The following is an 11,171-nucleotide window of genomic DNA, read 5'->3' on the forward strand; positions in this document are numbered from 1 at the left end:
TTTTATCATTACCAGAATGAGTAGAGCGAAAATCACCACCTGCGAACTTTATATAAGGCTCGCAGAAATATTGCTATAAACAATGTGTTTAAGTTAGAATGTTTCTTTGCATTATTATTGTTAATCTACAACGGTCAATCTTTGGTGACCTACATTATGGTTAAAATCTGCATACTCCACAATATTACATCCTTGTAACATTATCATTGCAGATTTTAACTATAATTGTTCGTTAAGTTTTTGACATTTCACCACCTCTCATCATCTATTTTTACTTTCTATCGGATCGTTGAACGCTATCGAAGCTTTTTTGTAAGCATCTGCAAGATCGTTGCAAATTACAGGTAATATCGTTACCAAAATCTTTTTATTTATTTATTAAATAAAGCGCATTTGACTTCTAGTCAAATACAAATTACAAACATAAAAACTGCCTTTTATTTCTCTCTTTTTTTTTCTTTTATTTACATCGACGTAAACATTTGGTCACTTCGAGCCGCGATTGAGTCGGTGTTGTTGTTGGTACCATTTCTAATTGGTTTGCTTGTTTCCCTTCACAGCAAACAACACAACAAAAGTCCATCCTACAGTCCATCCATCCATATCTACATCCATCAATCCATTTTTCACCCATAATCTCATCAACAAAACAGGTACGTAAAGTGTTTTAAGTGAGAATATCGAAAAATAAAAGTGGAAAATAATAACAATTCTTTGTGTCGTGATCGCTGTTTGGCCGTCTTACAACGCGTCGCGCATCCCCCCTCCCGTATCAATCGTTTTGTCGTGTGCCTTTACCACGAAAATTACAAGTGAAAAAGAAAAAAAGTTCTAACATCCAAATAAAACCAAAAGGGATAAGTGACATTTATTTTTTTTGTTATTTTTTATCGCAAAAATATTTGATTTTTTTCCTATTAATTGTGGCGGAATAGTGCTCAAAATTAAATAAAAATAATTGTTAAAAAGTGCATTAAAATTATTTCAAAAAGAACCACAAATTTTGATAAATTAATTGTGCCAAAATTGCATTTTTTATTCCCCACATAATTTGCATAAAAATCCCTTTACGTTTGTTTGGTTATTAGCAAGTGAACAGCATACATTCGTTTATACGTACATACGCTAATAAACATACATACGTACACTCATATCGTTGAGTCCGTCGGTCGGTCAGTCGCTTGGTCGTTTGCCTGTTTGCTTGCTAGTTGATACACACACACACTGTATATCCCCATACCAGCTGTGCGGTGTTTTTGTCCTCTCTTTTTTCCTTTTCGTTAAGTAGTGGTATCCCAGCAAACATTTTTTGGGAAAACATATTTAGTACACGCAAATAAAATAATTTAATATATTGAAATATTTTTTGGTAAATATTTTTGATCGTGATACGGGAGTGTTTTTCGAATATTTTTGGAAATTAAAAAATCGTGCACACCCTACACTCGGTCAATTCGACTTTTTCATAAATAAAGTGATTTTTTTGACCGTTTTGTAAAAAAATCAATTATTTTTATTAAAATTTTCGAGTATTTTAATTTTGATTTAATTTGCTTTTGTGGTTTTTTGGTCCACATTCACCCTACAATCGGTAGTAGTGAGCCTAATTGAGGTATTTTCGCAAATTAAATCATAAAATCTCGGTATTTTCGGATGAAAATAATATTTTTTTGTAAATATTTTGAATTTTGTACGATTTCGGTACGTGAAATTACGGTTTTTACAATTTGAGAAGAAAATATTTGAATATTTGAAATTTATATATAAATATTTTTTGATTTTTATATATATTTTTGATATTATATATACCATTTTCGACCATTTTTATATATTTTTGATTTCTATTCGATATTTTTTGATTGTTTTTCGATTCTTTGAGTTTTCATTCGATTTCTTTGGAATTTCAATCAATCTTTTTGACTTTTTTCCTTGAAAATTTTCGATTTTTTTGTGGTTTTTCAGTTTTTTGGCAAAAACTTCTTGGATTTTTTGATATTTTCTGTATTCCTTTGGTGGAATTTTTGAAAGCTCGTGTGTTTAGATACTAATTGAGTATTTCTAAACTGCTTTCTTGTGAAAATTGTTTCCTGTTTTTGAGATTTTAATTCATTTTCGGGTATTTTCGTGACTCTATAGTGAGTTTTGAAGTAGATTTTTTGGAAATTCAGTACGAATTTCAAAATATTTTTGGCAGTTTAGCGATTTTTGTACTTCTTTCGCTTTTGAACTTTCTTTTGAGTGATTTTTTCGGACTTTAGTTGAATTTTTTTTGATAATTCAAAATGTCAGTCACTCCACTGTATCTTTTTATCAGAGCATCGGACGCTATAGTGACATTCGAGTCTCATTACAGTGCTCTTAAGCCTGAAGAGATAGACGAATATGGGTTAGAAGTCCGTAAAGAAGAAATTCAAAAGTTATGGGTAAAGACACAGGAGATGTTTGAAAAGTGTCTTGATTTTGTGATGTCTTCCGGCGATACGAAAAAGGAGGATATTGAATCGGTTGACAATAAGTATGATGTAGCTTATCAGACTTACTTGAGATGTTTGTCTGCTATACGAAGTCAGATAGGTAAACTAAAAAGGTCGCATAGACATTCGTTGAATTCGACGATGAACGATTCGGTTGCCTCTTTAGCGCAACAATCGGTTGTCTCTTTAGCGCAACCATCGGTTGCTAGTCCACTAGAAGCGAGAGGTAATCTTAGTACTTCTACTCAGGCTTCACGTGAAGTGGGAACCCAAGTTGATCATCCTAATACTTTGTCTTTTAGGAGTCTTGGTTTAGATGATATTCCCAGTGATAGCGTTCATAACCTAGCACTTCCACCGTGTGATGTGGATGTTTTTGAGGGCGACTTTCATTCTTGGCCCACGTTCCGCGACTTATTCACAGCCATTTATATTAAATCTTCTCGACTTAGCGATGTCGAACGCTTATGTTATTTGGTTCGGAAGACTAGTGGAGAGGCTCGTGAGATAGTTTCCAAATTTCCATTAACTAATAGTAGTTTTGTTCTTGCGTGGAAATCTTTGAAGGACACTTACGACAATCCTCGTGTTATAGTACACAATCAATTGAAAATCCTTTTCTCTCTTCCGGTACTCGATAGTGAAACTTGTTCGAATTTGAAATCGTTACAGCGTGGCATAAATGGATGCCTGTCGGCAATGTCCATTTATGATATTTCGACGGATAATTGGGATCCGATCATAGTGTTTATGTGCCTGCAACGGCTTCCTAAGCTCACACAAACCTTATGGGAACAAAGTGTGAAAAATAAATCTTCCTTGTCCTCGTGGAAAGATTTAGATGCGTTTTTGTCGGAGCGGATCCAAACGCTCATGTGTCTTCACGACATGCGCGGAAATGACGCAAAGCGCACAACTAAAAAAGTGCAATCGCATTATACTAATGCAGATTCCTCGGCACCCTCTCAACCTTCTCGTGTTTCCAACGATCCTAAATCGTCGAGAAAATCTGGTTGTGTGCTTTGTCCAAATAAAGCTCATAGATTATTTGAATGTCAGCGATTCCAAAATCAGTCCTCTACGGAACGGTATAAAATAGTTAAACGGTTCCAATTGTGTGTGAATTGTCTACGTAGAGGACATGGAGTAAAAAAGTGTGATAGTAGTCGTCGTTGTTCCAAATGTAATCAACCTCATCACACCTTATTACATCGCCTAGATACCCAGTCAAATACTTCGGCTCCGGGTAATACAGTCGCGACAAACAATAGGTCGGGCAATCCCTCTGCCTCATCTGAGCAACCTTTACCATCCACCTCGGCTGGATGTCTGCCTCGTCAGTCATTTCACGTAGCACAAAACAAATCAGTTTTGCTAGGAACAGCCATGGTTAATATTGTTCATCATGGTGTTTCCTATTCGGCTAGGGCGCTTATAGATCCTGCATCTGAGTCGTCATTCTTGTCTGAGCGACTTCAGAATCGTTTAAAACTTCCGGTGCATTCCACTACTGCTTCTATTTCGGGTGTGAATTGTACTGTTTCGGCCACTTCTCGCAAAATTTGTTCGTTGAAAATTGGAAGTCCTCTTGATAGCCGTCTTATTTTGGAAACGACAGCTTTAGTTTTGCCTTTGATTTCGGGTAATATTCCCTCGTTTACTGTCAGCTCGGATTTAAGAGCACAACTACCTGATTTGCGGCTTGCTGATGTCAACTTATTTGACCCTCGGCCCGTAGATCTTTTACTAGGTGCTGATCTCTATCCGAAGATTTTATTAGATGGTTGTAGACCCATTCTTTCTGGTACTTTGCTGGCCCAAAATTCGGTGTTTGGTTGGTTAGTTACCGGTCCTGTCCCCACGACCGAGGTTCGAACATTCGCGACTAAAATTGACGTGCTAGAAGAAGACAACATTAATAAAACTCTTTTACGTTTTTGGGAGCTAGAGGAACCTCCAAAACGAAATATGATGTCTCCTTCAGACCGTTTTTGCGAAGATAATTATCTAAAAACTACGCGTAGAATGTCGGACGGTAGATATATAGTAACACTGCCAATTAAACCTGAGATAGATCCTAAGGAATTTTTGGGTAGGTCACGAGAAACCGTTTTAAAGCAATACCTTAGAAATGAATCGTCTTTATTGCGAAAATCGGACGTTAAGGTTGTTTATGACGCGGTCCTACAAGAATATTTAGATCTTGATCACATGAGGTTAGTATCCCCCAGTTCCTCTACTGATACTTTTTCTTCTTATTTGCCTCACCATCCCGTCATAAATCCTGATAAACAGACCACTAAACTTCGGGTAGTCTTTAACGCTTCCTTCAAAACGTCTAGCGGGAATAGTCTGAACGACTTGCTCTATGTCGGACCCACTTTGCAGCTTGATTTAGTCTTGTTGATACTGCGGTGGCGTATTTTTAAATATGTTTTCAATTCGGACATTACCCAGATGTATAGGCAGATTCGAGTCGATCCAAAACATGCTTCGCTTCAGAGAATTCTCTTCCGTGATTCCCCCACGAAACCGGTCCAAGACTATGAATTACATACGGTGACTTTCGGTGTAAATTGTGCACCATATTTAGCAATTCGAACGCTATTAAAACTGGCAGAAGACACCGAGACCGATTTCCCACTCGCAGCGCACATTTTGCGCAAATGTATGTACGTTGACGACGTGTTGGCGGGAACACATGACCTGGAGACAGCTATAACTGCTAGGGATCAATTAGTTTCCGCGCTTTCTTCAGCGAAATTCGAACTTCGGAAGTGGACAGCGAACAATAGATCGATTCTCGAAGGAATTTCTCCTGATCATTTGTTAGATGAGAAAGTATTGTCCTTTGTAGAATCTAGTGGATCTAAGCCATTAGGAATAAGGTGGAATGCACAGTTGGACACGTTCTACTTTGAGGTTGCTCCAATCGCGAGAAAGTCTTCGTATACTAAACGGGAAGTTCTTTCCGCTATTGCAAAATTATTTGATCCTGTGGGCTGGTTAGGACCAGTTATTGTCGTTGCTAAAATGGTTATGCAAAAGGTGTGGTTGGACAATATTGGTTGGGATGACTCCCTTTCGTCAGCCACAGATGCCGATTGGCGTAAATTTGTAGATTCCTACACGGATGTTAATTCGGTCAGGATTCCTAGATGGGTTCAGTATACTCCTGATTGTTCGGCTGAACTCCATGTTTTTTCCGATGCCTCGGAAAAAGCATACGCGGGGGTAATTTATATTAGAATTGAGTCCCCTAGTGGAGATATTTTCGTCCATTTACTATCGTGTAAAACTAGGGTGGCCCCCATAAAATCAATTTCTCTGCCACGTTTAGAACTCTGTGGTGCTGTTTTGGCTTCTGAGCTTCTAAAAACTATAGCTCGGGAAATTGATATTGAGTTTTGTCAGGTTTATTGTTGGACGGACTCAACTATAGTCCTCTCCTGGTTACGAAAAACTCCTTCGACTTGGACAACGTTTGTAGCTAATCGCGTTTGTCGTATCCAAGAAAACGTTGGTAATCACAATTGTTACCACGTTAAATCTGAGGATAATCCCGCTGATTTGGGAAGTCGCGGTCTTGCTCCTTCTGATCTAGCCAATTCCTCTCTTTGGTGGCATGGGCCACATTGGCTTAGTGATCAAAAATCTAAATGGTCAATTCGTGATCTGTCGGCACTTGAAACCAATACTGAAAAGCGTTCGGTAAAAAGTCATGCCTCTTTCATTACGGGCTCTGAGGACTTTCTTGCTAGGTTCTCTTGTTTGGGTAGAGCTTTTCGTGTTGTCTCGTATATATTTAGATTCTTCCATCGTACTCATCCAAGACATAGAAGTAATTTTGTTTACACCGACACCACTATTGCTTCGTCGGAAATCAATTTCGCCCGTACTAGATTGATAATTTTCGCACAAAAAATGTACTATGCGGACGAATATAAGGATTTATTAGAAAGAAATCCGTTTAATAGTAAGAGTCCTTTGGTTCCTCTTAACCCCTACTTGGATGATTATGGCATAATTCGTATGAATGGAAGATTAGTTAACTCACCTACTCTTGCGTATACGGAAAGGCATCCGATAATACTGCCCTATCATTGTCGCTTTGTAAAGCTTTTAGCGGAATTTGTCCACAAGATTTCGGTTCATGGAGGAAATCAATTGATGTTGAGGATTCTTAGAATTGAATATTGGGTTCCTCGATTGAAAAGTCTGATTCGTTCGGTAATTAATCGGTGCAGAATTTGCATTTTAGAAAAGAAGCGTTCTAGAAGTCAAGTTATGGCTGCGCTTCCACCGGAACGAACCGAAATTAATAGGCCTTTTACTACAACTGGTGTAGATTTCGCTGGGCCTTTTGATGTCAAATCCTTCACTGGTCGTGCCTGTAGAATTACCAAAGGGTACGTTTGCGTTTTCGTGTGTTTCTCGACGAAAGCGATTCATTTGGAAGCAGTATCAGATTTATCGACTGCAAACTTTCTAGCAGCATTTCATCGATTTGTTGCTCGTCGTGGTTGTCCTCGGTCCGTATTCACGGACAATGGTACGAATTTTGTCGGGGCTTCCAGGGAAATAGAAAGAGATTTTAGGTCGTTTCTTCGAGAATGCTCAGGAACTGTTTCTTCAAATTATGCAGTTCAAGGCCTATCGTGGCAATTTATTCCAGCTGGGGCTCCACACATGGGTGGACTCTGGGAAGCTGGAGTAAAAAGTTTCAAATTGCATTTTCGAAAGCAGGCTCGTACTCTCCGCTACACTTTTGAAGAATTGGCTACTGTCTTAGCGAGAATCGAAGCTTGTCTGAATTCTCGACCGCTTTGTCCTATGTCAGATAGTTCTACTGACATCGTTGCCTTGACTCCAGGAAACTTCTTGATCGGTGCCCCTTTGCTCGCTCCTCCAGAACCCCTAATCACTGAACAGCCCTTGTCAATAGTGAACAGGTTTCGAAAAGTTCAGGCTTTAGTTCATCAATTTTGTTTAAGATGGAAGGAGGAGTACTTGAAGAGTCTTCACATGCGGTATAAATGGAAATTCCCGCAGCGTGACATTCAAAAGGATGATATCGTCGTCATTAGGCACGAAACTCTTCCTCCAACGTCGTGGAAACTAGGTAGGGTCGAGAACGTATTTCCCGGCCCCGATGGGCACGTTCGCGTCGCCGACGTTCGTATCGAGAATGGCGTTGTAAGGCGGCATATAACTAAATTGGTCGTTTTGACCGAATAAATTTCGATCTCTTTAACATAGCTTTCTTCTTTAGTAATATGGACAAAATGTCATTCTTCGCTGATGGACTGAAGGACTATGACCAATTAATTGCTGAAATTGATCGCGCCACGGGTTCCTCTGATGCCGTTTCTGCTGCTACGGGTTCCTCCTCCACTGCTTCCACCGCCTCTATCGTATCGGGCCCCAATGATACAGAAGCTATGGATACATCGGCGAATGAAGCGGTTTCCACCCCTCCGGTTGTCGTCCCTTCGATTAAAGAGTCTGCCTCGAATCCGTCGTCAAAGCCCTCAGCTGTCACTGAAGCCCCTTCGTCCAAGTATTATACGTGTAAGTTGTGTCATGGAAGGCACCCACTTCGTTTCTGCGAAACATTTTTGGAATTTGCCTTGGAGAAACGACACAGGGTAGTCATCTCGCACGGCTATTGTACCCGCTGTCTGGCGCACAGTCACTTGGCAAAGGATTGTCGTAGCAAGAGTAGTTGTCGCATCTGTGACGGCAAACACCACACTCTGCTCCACGATGGTCCGAAACCCACTCGAAATAAGTCCGAGTCTTCTGACAAGCGTCCTGCTAACAAGCGTCGTCCGACTAAAAAGCCCAAGGTCCGTCCGCATCCTCAGTCCGATTCTCGTCCGTCCGAATCGGTCAGCCAACTGACAAGCTCAAATGCGGTTGCATTGGGCAGTCTTCCATTAGTGGGAGTGATCTCTGTCTCCCCTAGTGTTGTGGTCCGTTTATCCACTCCCACTGCAAGTATCCAAGTCCGCGCGATCATAGATCAGTGCGCTAGACAGAGTCAGGTGTGTACGTCCTTAGTACATGACTTGCGACTACCCTGCTCGCAAATAGATGGTACGCAGTATAGTCGTTTCTCCATCACCTCCACGTATGATCCATCGCAATCGGTGACAGTGACGGCTCGAGTGAGCGACCTGACTCACGTCTCTACGCCAGCTGAAGCGATTCCAGAGAGGGTAAGGGAGTCCTATCTGGGGTTGCCTCTTGCGGATCCACATTTTTATGTTGTTGGACGTGTGGGTTTGTTGCTGGGGCCCGAATTGTATACGAAGGTGATGACGAGCCGTGTCCAAGTATTTCCCGGATTGCCGATGGCCCAGTACTCCATATTTGGTTGGGTACTCTCTGGGGTATATACAAATTAAAGGTTCCCTAATGATCCTTTAGTGCTGGGTCCCTAATGGCCCAGCATAAGAATGCTCCCTAATGACCATTCTAATTTGTATATGGCCCAGTCGTCAAATGGTCCCTAATGACCATACCAATAGATGTATATATAATATATAAGGCTGGGTCCCTAATGGCCCAGCCGACCAAATGGTCCCTAATGGCCATTTTTATCGCGGGGTCCCTAATGGCCCGGGGTCCCTAATGGCCCATCGTTTAGTTTTAAGTGTTTTTTGAAAAAATGAATTAAAAAAAAAAAAATTAAATTAAAAAACAAAAAAAAAAATGTTTGTTATTTGTACATATATATTTCGTTTCAACATTCTCATGATGTTGAAAGGTGGCCGCCAAATGTTTAAGTTAGAATGTTTCTTTGCATTATTATTGTTAATCTACAACGGTCAATCTTTGGTGACCTACATTATGGTTAAAATCTGCATACTCCACAATATTACATCCTTGTAACATTATCATTGCAGATTTTAACTATAATTGTTCGTTAAGTTTTTGACATTTCACCACCTCTCATCATCTATTTTTACTTTCTATCGGATCGTTGAACGCTATCGAAGCTTTTTTGTAAGCATCTGCAAGATCGTTGCAAATTACAGGTAATATCGTTACCAAAATCTTTTTATTTATTTATTAAATAAAGCGCATTTGACTTCTAGTCAAATACAAATTACAAACATAAAAACTGCCTTTTATTTCTCTCTTTTTTTTTTCTTTTATTTACATCGACGTAAACACAATGTTTGGACCAACGCGGTATCCGGTTCGAAAGTTGTCGTGCGCACCAGCTACTAAACATGATGGTCGTATGTGTTCCTTACAGCTTTCGGGCCATTTTCTCTGGAAGTATGGGCATGTCCCTGAAAAAAACTTTTATGGTATTGTGGAGAACAATTGTTGCAAAAAAAGCAAACCGTTTCCAGAAAGGTCTTTTTATTCATTAATTTATTTATTTCATATATTTACTTATAACTAAATTATTAGCATAAAGTTGAGCCATGGCTACTGAGGTCTTAAGCTTACACAGGTATACTTACTAATTATCCAGAGAGGTCTTAAACTGACTTCTCTGAAAAATTTTCAAATACTCTGTGAAAAGTTATCGAAAGGAGGATCGGTTGATTTGTTTGAGAATTATCGTGTTCTCCAGGCAGCCACCCAGACGGACGAACATAGCTAGATTTCTTCCAAACACACTTTGGCCGTAAAACCATTATTTCAATGAGGCACATTTTGACTAAAGGCTAAGAGTATAAAAAAAATTAGATTGGGAAAAATTGTGTTCATGGATTTTTGCTAAAATTCTGGATGCCAGAATTTCATTTTAAAAGTATTCAAGACTGACAAGACAGGAGTTTTTTAGTTCCTTAACAATTTATGAGAAAATCCAGGATAGGAATCAAGAATTTCTTTAAGAGTAGTCCGACGATTGGACGCCAAAATAGTCTATTGACAGATGCCCGATTTGGCACCAGGATTTGTCATTATATACCCACGTTTGGGTGCTAGAATTTCATCATGGATATGACTCACTATTGCTCAGCATTAGTTCTTTATCAAGAAAACCACTATCGGCCTTCAGAAATTCTTTGTGATTAGATCTACGATTGGACACCAAAATATCTTTAGGGAATAACTTCAATGACAGTAACAGTAACAACGATTGGACACCTGAATTTCCGAAATTGAAAAACTGACCATATTCTGACACCGCAGCGTGATAAAAGACAAAAAAAGAAGACACGTGTCTCAGCATTTTTTCTTTTATTTATATAACTCCTAAATGTACCTGCAAATATAAAAAATACTAGTTGATAACGCCATGATATCCGAACGTTCCCTCTGCATAAATCAATTCTCTACTAATCCCATTTTCCTTCCATAAATTACTCAATAAAATTGGAGTGGAAAATTGAAGCCATGATTTTAAACTTTTGTGAAGTAGGAAACAAAGGAAAGGTTAAGATATTTCTAAGGGTTTCGATTGTATACTCTTTTTTTGGTCTTACCGAAGTAATATCACTGAATTACATAACATTCACTGTAGTTATGAGGTATTTGATAAATGATACTCCCGAAAGTACATGCGACTATTAATATATCCATTTTTTGAACATATATTAACTCTGATATGTTGTCAAAAAAGTTCTGAAAACAAGGGGAAATTGGCCAAGAAGTCTTACGTCATTTTAATTAAAAATAGTAATGAAAAGTATTTCATCAGTAATATAAGTATAAAATAAGGTTTACATA

General features: G+C 39.0%; 1 protein-coding gene across 1 annotated transcript; it reads left to right on the plus strand.

The window, feature by feature from the left end:
• The first annotated feature begins 330 nt into the window (after positions 1-330).
• Positions 331-9,555, plus strand: LOC141406192 (uncharacterized). Its single transcript, XM_073991392.1, has 2 exons — positions 331-344; positions 7,747-9,555. The coding sequence occupies exon 2, from the start codon at positions 7,751-7,753 to the stop codon at positions 8,882-8,884; it is 1,134 nt and encodes a 377-aa protein (XP_073847493.1). The 5' UTR covers positions 331-344; positions 7,747-7,750; the 3' UTR covers positions 8,885-9,555.
• Positions 9,556-11,171: the final 1,616 nt, after the last annotated feature.

This window comes from Musca autumnalis, unplaced genomic scaffold (genome assembly GCF_047663935.1).
Source record: "Musca autumnalis isolate F117 unplaced genomic scaffold, ASM4766393v1 scaffold_5, whole genome shotgun sequence".
In the NCBI taxonomy this organism is placed as follows: Eukaryota; Metazoa; Arthropoda; class Insecta; order Diptera; family Muscidae; genus Musca; species Musca autumnalis.

What these genes read in the sequence shown, in the direction of transcription:
- LOC141406192 (XM_073991392.1), top strand. Translation starts at nt 7,751, where the DNA reads ATGGACAAAATGTCATTCTTCGCTGATGGACTGAAGGACTATGACCAA.